The sequence below is a fragment of the Colletotrichum abscissum genome (genome assembly GCF_030869225.1).
Source record: "Colletotrichum abscissum strain IMI 504890 chromosome Unknown Scaffold_6.1, whole genome shotgun sequence".
Lineage (NCBI taxonomy): Eukaryota > Fungi > Ascomycota > Sordariomycetes > Glomerellales > Glomerellaceae > Colletotrichum > Colletotrichum abscissum.
Genome location: NW_026850503.1, coordinates 899571 through 923121, shown reverse-complemented (window position 1 = coordinate 923121; position 23551 = coordinate 899571). Strand labels below are relative to the sequence as shown.

The 23551-nt window shown below is 50.7% G+C and overlaps 8 protein-coding genes across 8 annotated transcripts; 4 read left to right on the top strand and 4 right to left on the bottom strand.

Moving 5' to 3' along the window:
• Positions 1-4727: 4727 nt before the first annotated feature.
• On the bottom strand, positions 4728-6404 carry CABS01_03299 (uncharacterized protein; the record flags this gene model as incomplete). The annotated part of the gene is made up of 2 exons (XM_060536676.1): positions 4728-5275; positions 5516-6404. The coding sequence occupies 2 exons, from the start codon at positions 6402-6404 to the stop codon at positions 4728-4730; spliced, it is 1437 nt and encodes a 478-aa protein (XP_060392595.1).
• Positions 6405-9485: 3081 nt separating this feature from the next.
• Positions 9486-9742, top strand: CABS01_03298 (uncharacterized protein; the record flags this gene model as incomplete). Its single annotated transcript, XM_060536675.1, has 2 exons — positions 9486-9578; positions 9635-9742. 2 exons carry the CDS (start codon positions 9486-9488, stop codon positions 9740-9742), a joined length of 201 nt encoding a protein of 66 aa, XP_060392594.1.
• A 172-nt stretch (positions 9743-9914) lies between these two features.
• CABS01_03297 (uncharacterized protein) lies at positions 9915-13609 on the bottom strand (the record flags this gene model as incomplete). The annotated part of the gene is made up of 4 exons (XM_060536674.1): positions 9915-10037; positions 10296-10607; positions 10689-12758; positions 12971-13609. The coding sequence occupies 4 exons, from the start codon at positions 13607-13609 to the stop codon at positions 9915-9917; spliced, it is 3144 nt and encodes a 1047-aa protein (XP_060392593.1).
• Positions 13610-14055: 446 nt separating this feature from the next.
• On the bottom strand, positions 14056-15418 carry CABS01_03296 (myb family transcription factor; the record flags this gene model as incomplete). Its single annotated transcript, XM_060536673.1, has 4 exons — positions 14056-14793; positions 14922-15094; positions 15168-15211; positions 15291-15418. The coding sequence occupies 4 exons, from the start codon at positions 15416-15418 to the stop codon at positions 14056-14058; spliced, it is 1083 nt and encodes a 360-aa protein (XP_060392592.1).
• A 1088-nt stretch (positions 15419-16506) lies between these two features.
• CABS01_03295 (uncharacterized protein) lies at positions 16507-16851 on the top strand (the record flags this gene model as incomplete). Its single annotated transcript, XM_060536672.1, has 1 exon — positions 16507-16851. One exon carries the CDS (start codon positions 16507-16509, stop codon positions 16849-16851), a length of 345 nt encoding a protein of 114 aa, XP_060392591.1.
• Positions 16852-17719: 868 nt separating this feature from the next.
• CABS01_03294 (short-chain dehydrogenase) lies at positions 17720-18851 on the top strand (the record flags this gene model as incomplete). The annotated part of the gene is made up of 3 exons (XM_060536671.1): positions 17720-17962; positions 18034-18389; positions 18455-18851. The coding sequence occupies 3 exons, from the start codon at positions 17720-17722 to the stop codon at positions 18849-18851; spliced, it is 996 nt and encodes a 331-aa protein (XP_060392590.1).
• Positions 18852-19334: 483 nt separating this feature from the next.
• Positions 19335-20299, bottom strand: CABS01_03293 (uncharacterized protein; the record flags this gene model as incomplete). The annotated part of the gene is made up of 2 exons (XM_060536670.1): positions 19335-19576; positions 19648-20299. 2 exons carry the CDS (start codon positions 20297-20299, stop codon positions 19335-19337), a joined length of 894 nt encoding a protein of 297 aa, XP_060392589.1.
• Positions 20300-21492: 1193 nt separating this feature from the next.
• Positions 21493-23214, top strand: CABS01_03292 (uncharacterized protein; the record flags this gene model as incomplete). The annotated part of the gene is made up of 4 exons (XM_060536669.1): positions 21493-21750; positions 21838-22051; positions 22110-22501; positions 22561-23214. The coding sequence occupies 4 exons, from the start codon at positions 21493-21495 to the stop codon at positions 23212-23214; spliced, it is 1518 nt and encodes a 505-aa protein (XP_060392588.1).
• Positions 23215-23551: the final 337 nt, after the last annotated feature.

Below are 23551 nucleotides of genomic sequence, written 5' to 3'. Positions count from 1 at the left end.
CAAACTACATCACCAGCCTCAGGGCTAACAATTATGACTTGTCTCTGTAGGCTCCGCATGCGCTTCTCTCGTGTCGATGCCGCCAAGACCTGGTAAACACCATCAGGGCGCAATAGGAGTCGTACAAGGTACCATGCATCCCGTTGTCGCTCTGCCTTGATACGGACCATGTTGCAATGCAGCAGCAATAATGTCCCATGGCGCCCCCACTGTTATCTATGTATCTTCGGGCCTTGCGATCGCATATCAACAGAACACGCTCGGAGAACGGAGGCACAGCAGAAGTCGCATCGGAGTCTAGAGGCTGGAAAGACTGCCAAGCAAGGGTGAGGCGTTTCCACGAATATCGATATACGCGTGTTTATGGCTGCTCGCTGCGTCCTTCGGGTAGCAACCGCACCACCATGTACGGATACAGGTTGTCGGCGACAGCAAATAACTCAAGATACCAAAGAAAGGCGATCCGGAGCCCCGGCAAAACGTGAACTAGGCTGCCCCATTTGTCAATCATACCCCTGGCTGTCGGCGTGCCTGGCGAGCCCGGCCGCGGGATTGCAAATCAAATGTCTTTTGAAGCTCCCCTGCATGCGCTCCGGACGACTTCCCAGGCCTGACGAATTTGCGAAGATGGCCTTTGCCCGTTTCCTCTTTCAGGGGTCATCAATAGGATGGCAATTGTCATAGATACAATATACGGATACCTCGCGACCAAAAGGCCCAAGGACACCTCGGAAAGGAGAGGAGGCTGACATGCAGGCATTCTGCGGCCCCAAAGCAACATCAGGATTCGGTTGTTTTCCCGGCCATGTGTGCTGCTGCATCTCAACCTTGGAAGGGAAATTAGCAAGAGACCATCCAAGATGCCAAGTTGTGGTGCAGTGCTTGAAAAGGTGTGCCGCGCATCCCTGCACCCGAGTCGCCTTAGCATCAAAGTTAGACACAGCTTGATATGGCCCCCCCGGGACTGCTGGTCGCCATCCTGGCCTGCCCTCCACTGGCACCTGGCTTCGCCGCTAGGCTAGGGAAAGCCCTCCGTGGTCCCAGGCTTTTAGCAGCAATCCTTCAGCCGTCCTGGTCTTGTCATCAGCAATTCGTCATATTGGCAGCCGTCAAATCATCGTCTGTGCCACCTCCCTCTCCTTCTTGACTCGGGCGGCTCGATTTTTGGAGAGACAGACAGGACGCTAGCCAGGGCTAGTCGTTCATGAGCTCCGCGACGGGAATACTCAGGGGGCCAACTTTTCTCTCGGAGTGTATACTCTTCAGCTGTCTCGGCCCTTGCAAACTTTTTCAACGCCGCACCGCACTCTGACTTGTCTTTTCGATTGCTCTCGAAATCTTTGGATGACCAATCGTCTTATCCTTGATGCTTTGGAGCTGGCAGTGCGGCCGACTCATATCTCAAGCCTCGAAGCCCAGAACACCGTTGTTTCCCCCACTTCTCCCGGGAGAAACCCGCTCCCAAGGGCACGCGAACTCGTTTTGCTGAGAGTTACCTTGCCCCCTGGCCAATCTCTATTAAAAAGTTGACCTTGTTGATGGATGACGCACCGAATGCTACTCACGGACACTGGACGTAACCTCTTAGGGCGACAGGCCGCGCCACAATCATGGATCCCCGTCTATATTAGATGCCCTTCTAACGCTCATCCCAAAGACCCAGAAACGGGCGGCTTCTTCGGGGACAACGCCACGAGCTGCCTAGCCAAGACACGGTCTCGCGCGTTCAATGCAACCGACAGCCATTATCAAATCCGCCAGCGCTGGCCGTTGGATGCCTTTAATGCCCAGGGCCGTTCCTCAGTTCGCAGGAGCGGCAACGGCAAAGAAAAAGCAAGACATCGCGAAAGGAAATCGAGGCTGAGAGTCAGCATTTTGTCTGCAGCCAGCCGTTCACACATTTCGGCAATACGAGTACGCGCTTGGATTCCTTGGCGGCAGCGTTCCGTCCCTCTCACAACGCACTTCATCATTGCAATACTGGACAAAACCATCTGCGCCACGGCCTCAAGTCGAGTGTGCTGCTCAGCTGAGATTTCTATGGATCGATCTTTACATGATGACAGTCAATGATTAGAGGCAGACAGGCCAGAGATGAGCGTTGACTCGTCGTTATTGGCTACTTGTCGCCTCAATTAACAACCCTTGTCACAAAATTGGCGGGACACTGATCGACCACCGCTTGCGCCGAACGGAACACCAGGCTTGCCCTCAACAGCGCATACTTGCATCGTTTGGGTTGGCATACGGTGCCTGCAGCGAGTAAACCCAGCAAGCATTATGGAATCAACTTTGGTACTCCGTACCGCGTTGACATGAATATTTTGGCCGGCGCTTTCTAACTTAACTCTCGCTCCTCATCTCCAACCTCCTACACATCAATCTTGACCCAGTTACAAGACCGTATGCGCTCTGTATTCCCTCGAGCGCCGACACACTGGCCATTCGCCCGGATCGAGAGGAGACTACACAAGTGCCGGCGAATAACTCAAACCTAGTACCCAAAGACTCAGTAGAACCAAGTAGTGCCCGAATCGTCGGCTTGACTAGATGTACGGATAAGAAAGGAGATCTTCGATGTGGATCAGCAAATGGCACAACCGTTGTGCCTGCGGATACCAGTCAACAAGCCACCGAATGGCGCATGGCATCCCTGCTCGGGCTCTCTTTATTAGTGAGGTGACTTTGACCTGTCAAAAATGCTTGCCTATCGTTCTCCTTTCACTAACGTATCGTGGCTGTGCTGTGCCTGCATGCCGAACCCTCCAAAGTTGGCGACGGCATCAGCTCGCTTCCTCATATGGCAATCTGGCTTTCGGTTCAGGAGCTACTGGTGTGGCGAACACCCCTCAAATGTCTATGGCTTTTCTGGGGTAAGAACGAAACGCGTCCCGTGAAATCCTTTGACTTGTGACAGAAGTATTGTCGTCAATCTGTGGTTTCCAATGAGACGGTCCAGATCCCAGACCGAAGGGCGGTCCAAATTCTCCGGTCCTGGCGGGGACCTTGCTGTGAACTGGGGGTTGTTGTCGACGTTGCAGTACCGCCCTGCCGTTACGCGAAAGAACCAATTTCGGGACCACGCTCAAACGACGGGTCGTCGTCCAAACCCTGCTCTCTATCTTTTGATGCACACACTTTCCCTTTTTTGCGATTCTTGGGACGTTCAAATGAGTTCGGTCCCTCCAACGCGGCCACCCCCAGACTTTTGCCTACTGCATCCCAACTGCAACGAAGATCATTCAGCAAGGTCACGGATGTCCACTGATCCGGCTCGTTGCGATATTGGCTTCATTGGCTGTCGTTTGTCGCGAGACCTGCGGCTCAAGATTCGACTACTGGCGGTATGGCACTTTGATGTCTGCTGGTTGGACCGAGAGACTTATAGCAGCAGCCTTCTCATCTGCAACTTTGCCGCCTCGTACTCCAAGCATGCAGCGAAGCACCATCTGCTCCTCCACAGCGATGACAATCCGAATACGCTGATGTGAAATTGCCAGGACCAAGTTGACGATCCCACGTACCGTGGAACGCCCGATGTTGGTCCAAGAGAACGAGGCCCTGGACTTGCCACGCCCGCATCTCAGGCACCTCACTTGGCCGCCGGTACATCATACTCGCCAATGATATACTAACAGCAAAGTGCCGGACCAGAGCTACGGCCGCTCTCCTTCAGCTTCAGGGTTTGTAGGGCTCAGGATCAAATCCTCCGATTCGACTGCCTACGGCCAGCTACTTCTGTGCCGTGCTTGAATGCGAACAGCTGACGACTTCTTGTGTTGGAACCTGAATCAAGATGTCTTCTCGAAAGGGTGAATTGCTCTTTGGGAACTCGTAGCGTGGTGCTATCCCGGGAAGGTGCAGAGTCGAGAACCCGGTCTTGTCTGCCGTATGAAAGGAAGATAAGTCAGACGACCGAGTCTTTGCGGATGCCTGCCTTTGTGAGCTCGCCTTGAGGCTTGTCGTGGATGGAATTTCGTCGAAGACTGCTGTGAAAAAGCCTTGGTTTTGGCTACATGTGGTCTTGCTTTCTGGCCAGGTAGGATCTCAGTGCCCCTTGTAGGTTGAGGTCAGACATCAAAGAAGGGAGGGAGGTCTTGTAGTCAGCGGCATGCCTGGTTGTTCCTGTTGCGTTACCTTTGCGCTTGCTTCTGATGTTCTGATCAGAGACTTAGCAGTCAGTCTTTTTTGCGATGAGCCCTAGCCCCGGCATCTATTGCCTTCTTAGTTGCGTCCTCTTCCCACACCCCGGATACCTGGTCCTCAGACTTCTTTTCTCAGGCGCTCTACAAGCAATGTTGTTATTGACTTGAACGATTTGAGGTGCCAATTTCCGCAATACACATGACTGTCATGTTCGTTGTGATGTGTCCAAGTTCTGGAAAAACTGAGGAAAGCTAATGGCTTTATCTCATCAAATACTATGTAGGATTGATACACATATGCATACATGCAGATACTTTGTAAGAGGGAATCATAAGTCATACATCAACCTAAACTTCTCTTATACTAACATGTGAGCCTCATCCCATTCAAATCGATCTCTTGCGCCTGTCAAGCCGGAAAAAAACCACCACATATCTACCTGTGAAAAAGATGCAAATTGAGCAGATTGAGAGAAAGACTGAAGACTTGAAACTGGTTTATCAATGCGATCTATACTCCTAGTTGATGGGATAATGCTAAAAGATGCATATATTTGCTTACCAATACTTGTTATGCTCACCTCAATGATCAACAACGTTCCTAGATAGCTTCCCATTTCGCTTACGCCCTTCTGAAGATGTTCCTGCACGACAATGTATCGTGTTTGTGCCGCCAGTTTGAACGTGAGACATTGTAAGCTTGAGAGGCCGCGAAAGCTCCCCTGGAAGAGATGCTCCCGCCAAGCTGCTCAGGCTCTGACTGTCGATTCCCGAAAAGGTCGAGACGAGGCCGAATCCCTTGCCCAGGGGCTCCGAGTGACGCATGGAAGATAGTCCCAGGATGATGACTATCAAGAATGGCTGGATGGCAAGCACCAGATATAGCCCAGGTGATTCCCGTAACGTTGGTCTGTTATAGAATATGATCTGCTCGGCTTGATGGACTCTGTACTTGACTCGGACGTCTTTGTAAGGTACCTTGGTCTCATTTTTCAACTCCCAGGGCATAGAACTCACATCGAACTCTTCCGAGTTGAAGGCCCCCGAGCCTTTCATGACTGCGTTCCTTGACCACAGCATCGCAGCGACCGATGTGGCCATACATGGCTGCATCCAACGGGACTGAATGCCTATGTTACATGTTTTGTTGTTTCCGCAGAATGGGCCTAGCATTTCTATTAAGGGAAGCATGTACCAAGACCCCAGTGCGAGATATGTGAATGTAAATGGAAGTTGCTGAGGTCAAGCCAAAATTTCATCGTCGCAACGGCCGCTCAGCAGCTGAAAACGGCCTTGTGTGACTGATCAAGTTCCGTTGCATTGTTGCCGGTAGGTGTTGTACAGACAGACATGTTTGGAAATGGACTCACATTCCGGGTTGGTTGATTCCAGTCCAATATACTGTATCGATTGATCCGAGTCAGATTTCCGGTTCGTGAGTGTGAGTGACCACCCGTTGAACATGTCTTTGGTATCGAAACCCCAGGCGTTTCTGTTCAGGAAATGAGACACGAAGTCGCTTTCGAATGTCTGTCGATCCGAGTCTATCATCTTATTGAAGGTGGCTACTGTCCCTGTCACCGGTGCAGTGATGGTCCATGATTCACCTATTGCGAGACGCTCCTGTATTGCGATCACATAAAATGCCTGGATAGTATCAAGCGCCGCGGCGCTTGTTACATTCAACAGTAAGATATTGTAGCCATATGTGCTCGGCAGTGTTGGAAAAGGTGGCTCAGAGCCATTTGAGCTGAGTTTTGTGGCTTCCCGAAAAGCCGTGGCTGCGTTGAGAAACCCAGAGACGCCGTTGAACGAAAGTATGCCAGGCGGCTGGAACATGCCATAATAGGTCTTATTGGAGATGTAGTCAAAGCTGTCGATCTCCATCTGACTCTCGCCACCAGTGAAGGTCTTGTACGCGACGCTGAGAGCAATTGGAAGAGCCAACATGAGGATGAGCGCCACTCTCCAAGACATACCAAGTCTCGAGGCAGTAGGCTTGTTGCGCAGAAGCCCGTCGTAGTTCTGGATAGTGGACTTGCCAAATCTGGCCTCTATGAGAATGAACAGGATCGGCGCGACGCTGCCTAAGCATAAACTCGTGATGCTGAGCAGGAATCCGACGACAATGAGCTGGTTGTTACCGACACCGAGATACCAAGAGATGGATTCATGGGAAACCACCAATATTCCTAAGGCGAGGTAGATGAAGGACAGTATAGCCATCCCTGGGTCCGAATAGTAGAATCTCTTCTTCATCGTTGGTTTGCCAAGCAGTGGAAGATCTCAGAAAGCTGACTGAGGCGTGTATAGGAACCTGTGGGCGTGATGCCAGGTCTGCCGTGACTGCTGCTTCTATGCAAAAGATTCCGCGATACGTCGCGGTCAAGCATGTCATGTTCTTCTGTGCCATATGGACGAAGAGGTATCGGCGACATACTATGACCGTGAGAGGAACCGTCTATCGGACTCCATGTTGAGGCCATTGAGATGGAAAGTGCGGCCCCTCGACGGACTTGGTGCGGTAATGCCGTCGTCTGATTTCGGGACCCGGACGATAGGCTTTCCAATTGATGATGCTCCTGTCCTCAAGTGGGCGGTCTCAAGTCGCAACCATCCGACTGCCTATGGTCTCGAAGTGGCATTCACGGCGAAAGTAGCTGGCTTCATAGGGATAAGCCGCAAGATCTTATAGCCTGATCTTGAGACGACCTGGACGGCGGGCAAGTGACATGCACGAATGAGGCCCAGCAGAAGGACGTCGGAATTTGCAACGACTAAACCGCAAATCAGAAATACGCCTGACCTTTGGAGAAGAATGCCTAGCTCAAGATTTTGGATTGATTGCTCTTCCAATGAGCTCCTGGTTGCATGCCACACAGCCTGGCACACCTCGTAACCAGCGTTCGCACAATTGCAATCATTTCTGGTCTGCCGTCACGAGAAGTACCCTCCACGGGCCATATCTGATGGGAAGCATCATGTGATGAGGCCCAAATTCAGCCCATCGACTGCCAGAAATAATAGCGTCAGTATGTTCGGCACTACTTTTTCTCCTGGTAGCCCTATTATACTTCGAAGTTATTCACAAAATAGATTGAATTAATGGGCAATTAGGAATCGCCCTCTATGAGAGTACTTATATTCATATGCCACTTAGTATTCAATGGGATAGCCTGATGAGATGTTTCAAAGAAGCTCCCAGGAACCTTGTGTGATATATCAGGGACAGTAACACCGATCTCAGTTAGCATATAGGCATGTGTTCCAAGACCGTGTAATGTCAGCATCGAGAAGAAATCTGGTATACATACCCCAAGGAGTAATTGTTTACGGCCATTACTACGACTTCGCTTCAATGTTTGACTTGCAACATCGCCGAACACAAAGCGCCGCATTCAATGTGCGATCATTTATGACTGAAACATGCTACTCAAGCACATCAATATGTATGACGCAGCATGCGGAAACATGCATCTTTTCTTCCTTGAGCTAAGCTTAGAGGAGAAGGCTCTGAAGTTCCTTTATCTGCTATCGTCATTGCTCAATTCACCTTAACTCCCCGGGATTCCTCTCTCGTCGAGGCAAGACATCATGCAGTCGCCAGCAGCGTTGCAGGCAGTCAGTGACAAGCTCTTAGGCTGCCTCACCGTTTAGTGTTTACCAAGGAAGCATTACCGCTGTTGTCTTCGTAACTAACCAGCAAGTAGAACCCGGCAAAATGTTGTGGCAGGTGATGACACGCAGCAATGAGTATATAAAGGTATTGAAAGCAACTGGTATTAATCCAACCAGAACGAAGAAAAGATGATAGTTTATGTACTAAGCGAATGGAATTCACGTGTTAAAGCGCGTGATAGCTTGCCTGACGAGTGCTGAAACCATCCTTGTTCCGTGATAGATGTTATATGTCGATCTTGACCGTACGGATACTTGGGACACGCAGGAAACTTTTCTTCTCTGGATGCTGATGTCTGCTTAGAAGGATGGGATTATAGCAAAGGTGCTAGTGGGTTACCGGTGGGCTGCCGGTGTCTCCGATATTTGGCGGATAATTGATTGCTTCCGGGGAAGGTTTCAGGCGGAACTGAACATTTCCTGACGTTTGAGGTCAAACTCTGTCTTGTTGTGGCGGTGTAATTAGTGGGTGTACGAGTAATGTCATAACGTGCAATCCTCCTCACTGCATTGTTCCTAGGACCTATTGACTATTCAATTCGTATTGCTCAAGCATAGTCGCCATTCACGCTGAGGAAACTGCGAGACCGAGTCTTGAAAACTAAGATTCCGCACGGTTTAAGTGAGTTATGAGTCATGCGGTATGAGAGTAATCAAGAATGATTGCAGATACAGCGTTGATAGACATTCAATTGCGTAATTAGTTGCCGGTCGAATCCTTATTGAATCTCGAGAGCTATCATTACAGCCCGAAATAAGGGTTCCTTTGAAGAGAGCAAAAAAGCCGTGCTGCTTTGATATCACGAAAACTGACGTACTTCATACATGAGGGCTCTTGACTCTCACGTCAACTACCTAGCCTTCTTATTGCAAGAGGCTGGGTTGAAGTGAGAGGTCTTAAAATCGAATGAAAAAGAAAACGAGCATTGTTGAGATTATGGACCTATGCAACATCAATATGATGTTGCTATGCGAAGTTATTTCGACTAAGGACGGCCTGAGCCTACGAGTAATAAGTAAAGAGAGATGGGGCAGACCGAATTTCTTCATCAAGGCCTTCCTTCTTTGTCTCACAAATTTGATAACCGAGCTATTGAAATGCTTGACAAAAACTCTATTCTTGCCCTGCTGATTGTCGCGTTGTCCGGATGAACTACCTGACTCAGTGACCCAGTGTGCTGGTCCACCAGTGATGGCCGAGAGTTCGTCTTGACAATGGTGCCGGAACGTGAAAACAAGGGGGTTTTCACGTACAGAACAGGACTACAGCGTACCAAGTAGGCCACTTGATCACCAGAACATCTCTGTTATGCTATCATTTCGCTGGATCCTTGGCAGGCACTTTCCGAGACTCAACCGTGCCTTGTGTCAGGTTTGTGTCAGCTGTCCAGAACATCTAGTCAGGCCACCCAGACCTAGACAAACGTCGAAAGAGCCCCTGCCAAAAACTCCATGTAGGTATTCAGTTAAATACTTCCGGATTGTTCTCTCAGGATACCTAGTCAAGATGAGTTACGCATTCAATCTCTCTCAAGCTTCAAGGAACACTGTATATCTGTTCACTCTCTAAACAAAGTTGTTAGCAACTCTCTCTTTTATTCTCCTTCACTATTGCCAAGCTGCGAAATCTTTCGTTGACCGAAGATATTATACCATTACAAAATGCAACTGTCTACCATTATTTTTGCTCTCTTTGCAGGCGTTGCCTTCGCCAGCCCTGCTAGTCTCGAGATTCGCCAGACAACCAATACAGCTGTACGTTAGCTATGCCCCCTGCCTTTCTAACGCAAACGCTGACCAACATGTTATAGTGCGATCTTTGCCGCAAAGATTGCTTCTTTGGGAAAGGAAGCAATGCCGTCTTTGAGAAGTGTTTGAACACATGCAATAAGGACTTGGGTTGCACGCTTACACCTTAACAGCCGCAAGGTACGGTTCCCTAAACTACATTTGAAATGATTGAAATCGGCTGACACGTAGGGCTAGAAATATTTGCGGTATGGAATTATGTATAAGGAACTCAGGCTAAACCTAATATAAATATTTGGTTCACTCAGGATTGCGACCTCTTCCTCCTCTTGCTCTGACTACCTACGACGCTATCTCTGTGATGTCGTTGTGCCCCAAAAGTACAGCGGCAAATAGCATGTCGAGGTCGCCGAGCAGAAACTTGAGACAGAACGTGATATGGTAGCCGGATTGTCTGCTAATGGTCTAATTTCATCAGACTGAACATGCAAACACCTAGTGCCCAAAACAAGATGACCAAGTCGAGCTATAGTACTGTTCTGCATTCTGAGATCGAGACATGATAAAGCTTTTGGTTTCATTTAGAACACCAAATATCAATAAGTCCAGAGCTAATGGTCCGTCAGGTATCTACGCCAACGTTTTGATACTCTTCCAGTAGGAGACATATGCCCTGATCAAATTTTCCCCCACCGACGTCATATTGGCCAAGGTCGAACTCACATTGCGAGAATTGCTGGTATCTAGGACAACAAATCCACACGACATTTTGGCGAAATCCTCTCGAAGGAATCGCGTGAGACCTGCAGCAGGGTTGCCTGGTTCCGGTATAGTATCGACCAAGTCGAGCCAGGCCTCGAGCGGGATGATGGACGACCTGCTTATCCGTAGTTCCTCAGACATCAGTCTGACAACTTCCTCCCAGCTCTGCCGGGCTGGGTTCTCTAGATGGTAGACTGCACTGAGTGGTTCTTGATGGAAGAGAATCTCGCTGAGGGCTTCGGCAGCTATATCGACCGGCAGCCACGACAAGGTCTAGCAAAGTGTATTAGCAAAATGGAATTGCCCCAATGTTCAAGCTAGCAGAACAGCCTTTTCTTTGACATCTTGACTTACCCCACGCAGGTCGGGAAATTTCCCCAGCTTTTGAGAAGAAGCACAAAGGGCTACAAAGTGCTCAGAAGCGTTCCAGTAGCCGGTGGTAGAGCCGGCAATCTGGCCGACTCTGACCACCGCCGCCTCTATCTCAGGATGGTCCTGTGCTGTGCGTTCGATGATTTTCTCGCAGACAAGCTTGGCTTTGGCATAGCCGAGATCTAGCGTCCAGCTTTGATCCTCGACAGACGTCTCGGGAATCAAAGTCTGTCCCTTGATTGACGGATAGTTCCCCACCGTAGAAATGGAGGATACCAGTAACAGCTTTGGCTTCTGTGCCCGGTGAATGCTCGCTTGGCGCGCTAGCTGGATGAGGTTCAGCAAGCTTGAGAATGAAGCCTCGAACGACTGCAGACCCATTTTGAAGTTCATGGGCCACGCAATATGTACGATGTGAGTTACCCTAGCCGCGAGACGCAGGTACTCGGCCTCTGGCAAGCCGAGCCACTGATCTGCAGTATTTGTTTCGTGGACTTCCAACTTCTTCCAAGCGTTCTCATCGACAGAGACTTTTCGTAACGTTACCGCATGTTTCTGAGCTTCTGTAGGGTTTCCTTTTCTAGGTCTATTCAAGCAAATGACATTGCTCACGTTATCATCCGCAAGGAGCCGCCCAACGAAGAAAGACCCGAGACTGCCAGTGCCGCCTGTGAGCAATACCACGGATTTTCGCTGCTCTCGGTGAATGCCTCTGCTGGAATACTTGTCTACCAGCTGTTCGATAAGCTTTGTTTCGGTAATGACTCCATTTGTCTTGGACGAACTGGGAATCAGTGCCTCAACCAGCTTATTCACAGAAGGGTTGCGGTAGACGATGTCATCTTTAATCATGTCCGCGGAGAGGAGGTTGGCTGTCTCAGGCTTAGAGGCGGCATACGTTGCGCGCAGTGAAGCCGTCAGCAGTCTTCGTAGTCTCGTCGCTTGAAGGCTATCCATGCCGCCTGAAAAGAAATCATCGTCATCCTCCCAATCACGGCCGTTGTCTAACCCCAGAACGTCCTGGGTAACGAGATTTCTGATACTGGACGCAGGCGAGGATAGGTCGATTGGTGGTGCAACCATGCTTGCCTCAAGATCACAGTAGACTGCCGCCATCTCATCGGCAAACTTCCTTGACACTGCGCTCCGGAGAACAGTGCCCTTGTCTGATCTCGGGAGCGCTTCGGGAGCGACGACGAGAATCGCGGTAGACGATGTAATTCTTGCATGAGCATCCATTTGACGGCCTGCTTCCTCAATTGCCGGCCAGATCGACGCCTTGAAGTTGGCCATCTCGCTGGGTTCGACGGGTCTGACAGGCTCTACAATGACACCGAGTTCGAATTGTCCTTCACCGAAAGCAGTTGCGTCTCTCACGTCCTCATGCTGTCTGAGCAGGGATTCCAATATCGTTGGCCTCACCTTCTCTCCGGTGGCAAGACAGATCAGGTCGTCTTTGCGGCCCGTAATCACAAAATCCAGCTGTCCCACGTCATCGGCCGAGGCGCATTCCGTGCGTGCTACGATTATATCCTGCAGTTCGAAGCGCTCCTGCCACCCAAACGGCTTCATGCTCAGCTTGTAGCTGTAAGATCGTTCTGCTTCGGATTCGGTCTGCGCACTCTCTTCTGCATCTGCATCGATGAGGTCAAGCTTCACTTGAAGCGGTCCGAGTATATCAGCACGCAGTCGCAGTCGACGCCAGTCGTGTTCCTTGCCGGGCACGAAAAAAGGTGTCATTGGACCAGTCTCTGTCGCACCGTACTGGCCGACGAGTCTCACGCCCGAACGTGCAAGTCTCTCGCCGACCGAGGTTTTGGGTCTGCCGCCACCGAAGCCCGCGTAATCTAGCTTGCGAAGGATATCATGTCCTCTGCCACCTGGCAAGCCCTCAATTTCCTCCAAGATAGACGGAACTGTCAATAACGCCTTCGCTTGCGAGTCCTCTATGAGGGCTGCGATGCTGGCACCGTTGGGGATGGTGGAAGGTACAGGGGCGCAAAATGTCTTGCCGATATTGAGGGACAGGCAGACGGATACGAAGCCAAAACCCTGCCTCTGTGGTCAGATGCGACACTGGAAATAGATTCGTTTCTTCTGTTAACTTACGTGAAAGAACGGTAGTGTAGAGACCGTCAGTCCATGAGCTTCTTTGGTCGATTCGAAGTTGTGGCATGTGGCGTAAGGTAGCTCAGAAAGTATCGATGAGAGCAAGGTATCGGCTTTGGGAGACCCGAAGTCCCTGAGGAATGTAGGATGAGAACCTGGCGATCATCTTCCGAAACGTAGTGATCCGCATCGGCAGCGCGAAAGGTGTGACTCTGGTCTTCTGCGGGCTCATCTGCAAGGAACGACTCGTAGCCGGATACAGAGCGGATCATGATCGTGCTCTCATCAGGGATCTCTTTTCCATCTTGAGTTTCAGCACCAACTGCCTCGAAAGCAAGGGGCAATAGGCGCGGAGACACAAGAGCAAGTTTCACGCCCGTTTCGCGGATAAGATGTCGTGCGGACGGCGCACTCAGACGCGCCGACAGGAGGACAACTGGCACGCCCATGCCCATACAGGCGAGCACACAGATGACCAAGCCAACATGGCTCTCCATGAGCACCGCGACGGGGGCGCATTTATTCACGCTACCATCGGCTTCAGTCTTCGGTGCATGAAGACTGGTTGCCTGTTCCTTGAGCCATGCCTGGCAGCGGATGATGGCGCGCTGTAGCGTCTCGTAGCTCAAGGGCACAAAATTGTGGCCATTTCCAGCCGCATTTGCGTCGGCTTGGAGACAAAATAGGTGCTTGGGGTTGCTTTTGGCGTGGAAGTCGACCAATTCGGGAAGCGTTCGCAGGCCGGACGTTGAAGCGGGCTCTAGGCTCACCTTGGGCGTTCTGAAAGACGACATTGACGCATAGGTATCCGGATGACATGGGAAGATGGGTGAATAGGATAACTTGGATTGTGGCAGCCAACGCGTGTATTCTGAAGTGGTATGCCAGTGGCACCATCAAGAACAACTCGATATTTGTTGTCACACTCACTACAAACAATAGGGCATTTGATTGAACCAATCAGATGTACTTGGACCCAAGTCGGGCTACTGCGCTGGGCGCAGAAGTAGCAGAACTCGGGTCCTTGCTGAAATTCCTGGACCAGAATTATGACGATGTCTGTCGAGGATCATGTGTGCAAAGATATGGCACATAATTTCAGCAGTATCGAGAGACAAAAAAGATGTGTCACGCCATCAATTTGCCTTCTATGAGGAGTTGTCATGAGTTCATCCATTCAATATGGTCGCGTATGCGCGCTACAAATATACATACATGCGTATTATACACTACTCGAGACTTATGGGTGATTATTGACGGTACAGTTGATCTTGAGACCAGCGCTGTGCTTCATGACGCTTCCTATTATCTCGTTGGCGATTATCGGGTCTACTTGGTCCAGAGACAAAGTGACAAGACCCATCTGTCCATTGTCCTTCGATGGGTTCTCAGCGCGAGTCACTGACCCGAGAGAAGCTCTTGGAGAAGCCTCGCCTTTGACACGTTTCCTTGCTCTTGAGATATGAATAGTATCCGAAATACCAGCCGTGTTGACATCAAAACTTCCATAGCTGGAGTCATGAAAGTAACTTTGATCAGTGGGACCTTCATCCCACCATGAGGGCCGGGATTCCAGCGAAACTGAGGTGTCATTCTCAAGCGAATTGAGCCAAGACATCCAATCGCTATCCGGAGTTTGAATAGCCGAATTCCCCGATGAGTGATCTGAGGTGCCTATGCAGCTCGGGTCGAACATGTCGAAAGTAGTACCTGGCAACTCCAGAGCGGGTACTGCCAAGAATGTGTCTGAGTGACGGTAGTCTGGTATGATCGTAGACGTGGGCCCGAGTTCTGTTGCCTCCACTGGTTCTTCGGACAGGAGACTCATGTCCATCACGAGCTGATGCTTCTGATTTCTGCTTGAGTCGGTCATTTCGCACTCGGAACCTTCATCAAATCCGTCGTCACCGTCACCCTCGCAACTCTCGTCCTCATCATTAACGTCAGGACTACTGCTGGCCATTTCCTCGTCATGGGTCTCCGGTAATGACCGTGAAGAGGAATTCGAGTTATTAGCTTGTGCATGTCGACTTCTGCGGCCGAGAATGAGACTCCTGTGAGCCATGGTCAGCCGTATATCCATGCAGATGGCTCAGATTTTTCGACTTGCCTGTTGCGTAGATCGTGGGTGGAACGATCCGGCAGCTCGGTAAGACCAATCTGCTTCCAGTTGTTTCCAAACTTGCCCATCGCGTCCAACAACTTCTTGTCCTCCTCGGGGGTCCATGAACAATGCTTAACGTCGGGTCCCAATACATGTTGCCAACGTTTCGCGCATTCTGCAGCAAGGATGCACATCAGCACTGAAGGGGAAACAATGGTGGGATATTAACGACGCTGATTTCTACTTACGGTCGGCATTTCTACTTTGAACCATGGCCCCTACTTGTGACCATCTATGACAAGGGTGGAGGTTAGCATTGATGAGACCCGAGAAATGGGTAATAGGGAAGCGTGGGGTGAACCAACTTGCACCCGAGTTGCACCACGGCCTTCTGCAACCTCTCGTCTTCTTCTTGTGTCCAAGCACCTTTTCGAATATCGACTTGGATCTTTGCCCACCGCTTGCGGCAGTCCTTGTTGGTACGGCCCGGTAATGACATGGCGATGTCGTTCCAGTTTTGGACGCTCCCGCCTTGGCGCACTGGGAGATGGAGATCTTTGTTAGATTTGGCAGCACGCGTAACAAGGGGGGAGATGGGGTTGGTACTTTTTCCCTGCACCTCTCGTTTGAGTATGTCATCTTCTTGGCTCGTCCACCATCTTCTTTCTCTGGTAGGAGCCATGTTGTTTTCCGGATCTTATGTAAAAGCGAGGACAAGATAAGCAGACGCCAGTAGTGTTCTATGAAGACAGCCTGAGGCTTGAAATGGTCTACAAAGGTTCACTGTCTGATTCGCTCTAATGGAGAAGGACGTACCGCATGCGAGCTGGTATCTAGATAGATATATGATGAACGGGGGCGATGATTAGAACGCGCCTCCATCGTTTCCCAGCGCAGCCTACTTTTGAGGACCTCCACTGTGCCGCGCCCTGGCTCGTAAGCGAAGGAATCAAATGAGCGCAGTTCTGCATGCAGAACTTCGGTTCAGAGGCTGGAGCTCGGTGTATTCTGCAACAGCGGTAGCGACAATAAGCAGGGGTCGCCTTTTCCGGGCAGAGGAGATGAAAGCCAATACTACATGTATGCGCCAGTCATCACCCATTCCTACCGAGACCATTTCTACAGGCTCCTAGGCAAAGGGGTTTTCTTTTTGGTATGTAGTAAAGTTGTTTGGTGTGACACTATGCAATCCTTCAACTTCCTCGAATCGGTTGTATCTGCAGCATTCTAGATGAACCATCCTGTCGTATGATTTGATACCGCAACGGGCGCCAGACGGCTAGCCCTATACGGGAACCCAAAAAGGTAGCGTCACATTAGGCAGCTCAAGCAAGCGCAGAAGAGCCGCTTAGAATATGCCCAATTTGATCCAGATCCTGTCAGACCATAGATTTCGCCATCGAATTTCGTGCATGCCTGGATGATGTGGATGTTACTTTCCCCGTTTCGTCGTCACCTCAACCCACCCCGCAAGTTCGCGACACGTTTCCGGATCAAGGGTCCAATTCCTCCGGGGGATGACGGATAAATCAGACGAAGGTTCCCGACCGGTAAGGTACGGTATGCACGCCCTGCCGCGCTAGCTGTATGTCAGATCCACGTACAGGCCAGCTCTCCCTTACTCAGCCGTCGCCTCCGGGCGAGCTGGCTGGCGCAGGTGACATCTCGGAACGACAAGGGACGAAGTTGAATCTGATAGCTACATGGAGGCAGAAGAGATCTAATTTGTTGGAAATTCTGTCTGAGAAATGTGTTGGTTCTTGGCGCTCTCGAGGATATTATGACAAGGGTCTAGAGCTAGATAGACAGGGACCCCTTCGGATGCATGGAGGGAGGATGGTCTTACGGACCATACGCAGTACGAGGGTAGACTGCGCCGCAGGTCAGAGAAAATGTAAGGCACTCAATGAATCATTGTTTACACAGAGGTAGTCACGCTATCAAGGCTTGGAAGTCTTCAATGTGCACATGCAGGCACGGAGGAGCCTTGGGCCAAGCCGCCAATGGGTGGCGGACGGGTAGGGCGATAGGACCCTGCTCCCTGTTAATACATCGGGCGGGCTGGGCCTGCAATCGCCCGTACGAAGTACTTCGGTTCAGGCTGGCGGGATCACGCAACACAGACTACCTTGTTTAGGTAGCTTAAAGTATCATTTCAAGGGTTCTACGACGTGGAAGGATTCAATACCCCTTCATGTGCAAGTCTACGGATACATATAAGCTGACAGTGGAGCCGCAAGCTAAGTATCCGAGGGGTGGATACTATCGTCTGATCTGAGCATATTTCATTGGACAAAAGTCCGAGGATGGAGGAACTTGATCTTTGTATTTCCCTGTCCGCCCCCCGAAGAGGCAATCAATATCTGATTGGCTCGGGTTACAGGTCGGCAGGAGGGACCGGTCCGTAGACGCTAGTCTTAGAGTAGAAAGCAATATCTAATTGGCTGCTGAGAGACCCACACATTGGATAGATCTAGATCTGTTCCTGTGATTGGCCACTTCTACCTTGAACTCACATCCTGACTGAACAAAATGATGCCATGCGCTTTGGATCCATTGTGGTTCCGAGACCATGCCGTAGCCTTGACACTACCTTCGTCTCTGGAAGACTTCGTAAGATGCTGCCTGCTTTGGATATAAAAGATGACAGCCGTGTCGTGAACACGCCGGTATCGTGTCTTCCGGCATACCCAAGACTCCGTGCACATCGCCCTTCTTGAATTCGCCCCAAAGTCTACTTTCTCTGTCGTTCCGAGAAATTTTTAAATTTCGATTCGTTTGTTGGATAATAGTTGCAAAGATGGTGATGCTACGGTTGACTGCAGAGCAGTACAGGAAGCTCCCCATCCTGGTGGACGAGTCCTCCTGCGTGGGAAAAACCTATGTCATCACCGGAGGCAACTCCGGCTTGGGCCTGGAGACTGCGCGACACCTCGTCGCTTCGTCCGCCGCGACAGTTGTCCTGGCAGTGAGGAATCTTAGCGCTGGAGAAACAGCTAAGGCAGATATCGAGAAGTCGACAGGACGCAAGGGCGTCGTACAGGTAACCTCGATTTTCCCCAACCACTGACGGCTGAGAAAGATAGACTAATATTAGAACCCTGGTGGCAAAAGGTGCGGCATCTGGATTTATCAACCTATGCTGCCGTTCAAACCTTTGCCAAGCAGATCTCACAGGAGTTGGACAGGATTGACGGCTTCGTCTGCAATGCCGGCATCATGATCGACCAGTGGGAGACTTTCGAAGGCGTCGAGAGCAGTATCTTCGTCAATGTCGTCAACACGTTGTTCCTTGGAGCCTTGATGATGCCCAAGCTGAGCGAAAGCGCTCGCAAGTTCAGTATCGAGCCAACGCTCGTCTTCATTGTCAGCGTGTTGGGATACACCGTCAAGGCGGAGATGGACAAGAGTCGCAATGGGAGCGTCTTTGACGGACTCAACGACGAAAAACGCGCAAACATGGACTCAAGGTACGTCAGAGGAAGGTCCAAGAAAGAAAAGGCGGCATGTTGCGGGACTGACGCAAAATTACCAGGTACGCTCTCACAAAGCTCGTCGAGGAATTTGCTGTTCGTCAATTTGCGGCCCAGTTTCCCGTAAACCGCACGGGCGTGGTCATTACTATGGTTGCCCCTGGTCTCTGCACCACCGGATTGGGACGTGATGCGAGGACATTTACCAAGATCATGCATGAGGCGGTCCGGGCTATGATGGCCCGCACAGCGGAAGTGGGCAGTCGCACCATCCTGCACGGCCTGGTAGTTGGCGCGGAGGGTCATGGAAAGCTTCTTTCAGGCTGCAAGATCAAGGAGTTCTGGGTGCCAGACTGGGTTAGTAACGATGAGGGCCAGCGCTTGCAGAAGGCGACATGGAAGGAACTCGTTGCCAAGCTGGAGCAGGTGCAGCCTGGATGTATTTCTCAGATTTCGTAGACGTGATATTGACTTTTAGGAAGTTAGGCTGTAGGGGATATAAGATACCCTGATTAATTTACTTGTACTCGAATGCATTCTCTTCTGGCAAATACTTCACATCAATCCTAAATCTTGAATGCTGATGCTCGTTTATAGATGTTGGCTGCTTTCAAATAAGACTACTCAATGCTATGTACCTTAGGTAAGTAGACCATAGGAGCTGGCTGTATCCTATGATGTGTTTCAGAATATATCAAGTCTACTAACTTTGCAAAAAAACGTTTATAGAGTGGGAACGATCACATTGTTATCAAAGTCCCCGGTTATAAGCCTTAAATACAACGTCAATAAGAAATAAAAACACCAAAGAAACAGCCTACATTTGTAGATAAAACGCCGGTTACAGTTCATTCTGAGTTCCCCTGACATTGCCCATTAAGTCGTGCATGCCTTAACCAAGAAAGACCATCGGTCCTCGGTAGAAACGATATACTAAATTTCTCAGTAACTACTACGAGGCACTCTTCCCCTCCTGGATGTCCAGGACGGCACAAAAGTTTCACTTTTGAAAGGAACTATCTCAGTTGGAGGCTGCATCTTTGGAAGAGGATTGCCATCCAAGTCTTCGTCACGGACCTGCAGCTCAAGCAAGTCCTCCACGCTCCCAATATGTCTCCCTGCAAGCCATTCGCGCCGCTTGCCGGCCAAATGGACAATGACATCGCCGCATTCAGTATTGATTACTGGCAAGTATCAGCATTAACCCAGAACATTCTTATACTTTGGAACCTGGATCGTCACTAGCTTTACTTACCTTGTCTCGTGGCCTCTGGCATTCTTCCCTCCAGATTGATTTCTGGGTTCACAGAGTAAACAAGGACGCCCTCATGCGCGAAGTCGAGCATCAAACTCTCAGAAAGCCGCGTAGAGGCCAACATGGACAATTGATTGTCGCTTGGAGGCGCCGCGGGATTGACGGAGAACACAGGAACCGCATTCACGATCGTCCTTTCACAGCTGCGCGAAAGAAGGGGCACCAGGGCCCGAGCCATGAGGCTGATACCCTTGACGTTGGCCTCCCAGACCTTCCACCAGGTATCCACGTCTCTCAATCCAGTTACATCGCCCTGAGGGATGACGGGTTTAGGCGAAGAAGCTGCGATGTTGACAAAAGTGTCGACATGACCCCACATCGAGCTCACCTCTCGCACGCCTGCTTCGACGCTCGCGGCATCACAGACATCGATGGTCAAAGCAAGCACATCGGGTGCCGGTTTACCGACGTCGATGGCTGCCTGGACCACCTTTTCGTGGGTATCCGAAACGTTGACGTGGTCAACGAGGGCAAGACGGGCAATTCCTGCGGCAGCAAACGAGATTGCAGTCGCTTGGCCGAGTGTCCCAGCTGCTCCAGTGACCAAGACGGTCTTTCTAGTGTATGCTGGAATCTCTGTGGCTGAACCCATGGCTTGCTAAGGTAGGAATTCTATCAACGTCAAAGTTGGGGGATGTGAGGGTCGTAAGAATTGTGTTCGGAATTTCGATGTCACCTCTCGAACAGCTTGATTTACCAAATAACGATGGGTTTGATTGCGCAAATTAGGCTTCAATTGACGTCCGACTAGGCATTCGACAGGTTCCGGTCTAGTGCGGAGTATGCTTTGCCGGAAACTAGTGCCCCGCGGCCCGGGACCCGAGTTAGATTTGTGGGTCTCGGGCCCGAGTTGTCAGCCCTGCGGACCCGAGTCAACGATCAAGAAGCCCAGTAAGCCACAAATCTGTGAGGGGGCCATGCGAAGCGATTCGCTACTTCGGGCGGAGCAGGAGGGGGGTGAGGGGGGTGAGAATCTTGGGACGAACGCCCATCTTTGTCGCCCCTCGTCCTCCGGATCATCGATGCTGGCTACGCCGCCCTTGCAGAATCAACTGAAGTTCCCTCTCGTCCCGGTCAGTCTCACACAAGGGCTATCCGCTCTAGGCAGGCACCCATCGGAAAACGCCTCCGGCTGATGCGTTTGGCTCCTCAGTCCCGAACGGCTGTCACGGCTTCGCCTTAAGCGCTCAAGCACTCACAGCCCTGTGTTACAAGCTTCATATGGTCTTAGTATATCCGCTTATCGGGACGGAAGGATCGGTGAATGCGGCTGCCTCGAACTAGTGATCCCTCAGGGACGTATACAATGCCTCTGGATTGCGCCTTGGGGCCTCGATTCGACCAAAATAAATTACATCTCGCAAAGTACGGCTTCTGGATTGAGACTGGGCCCTATTCTTCAGCTTACCGAGGCCCCCAAACGAGAAACCATTCCCAATCGGGTTGGGAAGGATAGCGGCTGAACCCTGACTGAAGAATCCTACAATGTTCTCATCCAAACTATCACCACTTCGGGGCACACAGAAGAGCCTGGCATCGCTTGAAAGCGCTGCGCCCCGTCTCAGGAGCAAAACAATCTATCCACGATGGCCCTACAATGGCTTCATATCTGATGATGGGGGGCCTGGCGGCTGAGGCACAGCAAGCCACCATCGTGAACAGTTACGAGTGGGAAGGATATAAAAGTTCAAGGACCTCGTTTCAAAATCTAATCTTTTTGATGTGTTATCCAAGAAACCTGAACAGCAAGAAGACTCACGCACATTCGTTCCCATAGTAGTTGAAATGGCCCGCCACGCGATCTTTCAAGCCCTACCGGCTCTTTTGGCCTTCATCCAGACGGCATCAAGCACGCCCCTGACTTTCTCAACATTGTATCCTCGCAACGATTCTCAAATCGTATGGCCGACGGAAGTTTCTAGCCTGGTACACGATAAGTCCTGGGCTAGCTTCGGCGAAAAGACGACGCGTTGGTCGTCCTACAAGGCCCCTACCTTTGATGAGGTTTTCCTTCCCGAAACTGAGGAACAGCTCTCCCTTGCTGTAAGTTGGCACACATAGTATTGTTCCATTTGGCTGGAACTATTTGGACAGCAAGAAGCTTTGACTGATAGGATTCCGTGAATATAGCTTGAGTACATGTCCGGTAACAACATGACCTGGCTGGCCAAGTCTGGAGGTCACGGATATGCTCCGTCTCTCCACGCCATCCAAGACGCCGTCTTGATAAATTTGGAAAACTTCAATTACGTCAAGCTGCAAGACGACAACACAGCGGTCGTGGGGACTGGTGTCCGTTTCAGCGATCTCATCGACACCGTAGCGGCCGCTGGGCGAGAACTAAGTAAGCCACACCAAGATGAGAATGAAATGCTTGTATTTTCTAACTCGTGAGATAATAGCCGTGGGATCATGCCCATGTGTGGGTTCAACAGGCGCCATGTTGGGCGGTGGCCTCGGTCGCCTTCAGGGCCTGCACGGCTTGACTAGCGATGCACTCCGCAAGGTCCGCTTGGCTCTGTGGAACGGAACCATCATTGAGGCTTCCAACAACGTCAACCCCGATCTTTTCTGGGGAATCAGGGGGTCTGGCCAAAACTACGGCATCGTCATTGAGTCGACGTACGAGACCTGGCCGGCGACGAATGGAGGAAAGCACTACAGTGCGGACCTCGTCTTCACCAAGGACTCCGTGCAACGTGTAATGGAGATCACCAATGAACTGACCGCGGGAGGTCTGGATGAAAAGTTGGCAGTCCTCATGTTCTTCGCATTGGATGCTACGACATCTCAGGTACGTCGGGGTGTCATTATCAAGCTTATCACTATTGTTCCTTGCTTACCTCTCCAAAGATCACCGTCATAGTCAACCTGGTCTACTCTGGACCGGAGGAAGAGGGCAGAAAGTATACCGAACGCTTCTCTTCCTTCAGCGTCGATCTCCAAGAGAACATGCTGGGCTGGGAAGAGCTGCCCACGAAGACGGTCCATGGTCTCATCCCTCAATCTTGCGCGACTGGACCGCGATACAACCTGCGCGCCCTCAACACCAAGGTCCTCAACCCGGCTACCTGGGTCAGCTTCACCGACGCATTTGAGACGTTCCTAGTAGCGAACCCTCTCGCTGCCGGCTCGGCCATGATGATCGAGACCTTCCCCGTGCAGGGAGTCAAGGCGCTTGCCGATGACTACTCGGCTTTCCCCCATCGCGACCACTTTGAGAACGTGATTGAGTCTATTGGCTCGTACACGGACGACTCTGTTGCTGACGCTGTGAACAACTTCTTCGCGGAGTGGCGCGATAAGTTTGCCGAGCCTAGCTCTTCGGGCTACGACAAGCTCTACGTCTACCAGAACTATGCCAACGAGGACGAGCCTCTGTCAGCTCTGTACGGATACAATGAGTGGCGTCATGAGCGTTTGACGAGCTTGAAGAACAAGTTCGATCCTCGTGGCTTATTCAACGGATACCACCCAGTTCCTTCTAACGTTGCGGGCTGGAGCTAGAGTGGCCATGATCTATCGAGAACATTTTCGAGGGATGCATAGACTTTTTGTTGGTTACTGAGATTGTTGTATTCGCTACTGCTAGAAATTGAGTAATGGCTTGTATCAAATCCCATCAAAGCGTGTTAGAAAATCGCGAACTAGCCACATGATGTAAGTGAAGCCATCATCTAAATATTCCTCCTAAACTTTCTTCAAGATCTCCATTATACACCGTGCCCTGCTAGCGCCTACTTTTAGTATAGCGTCGATCTTGAAGAATGACTAGATTTGGACTGCATGAGCCTCTTTGATTGAGCAGGACAACAGGCTTAAACTTGTATCACCATAAAGATGT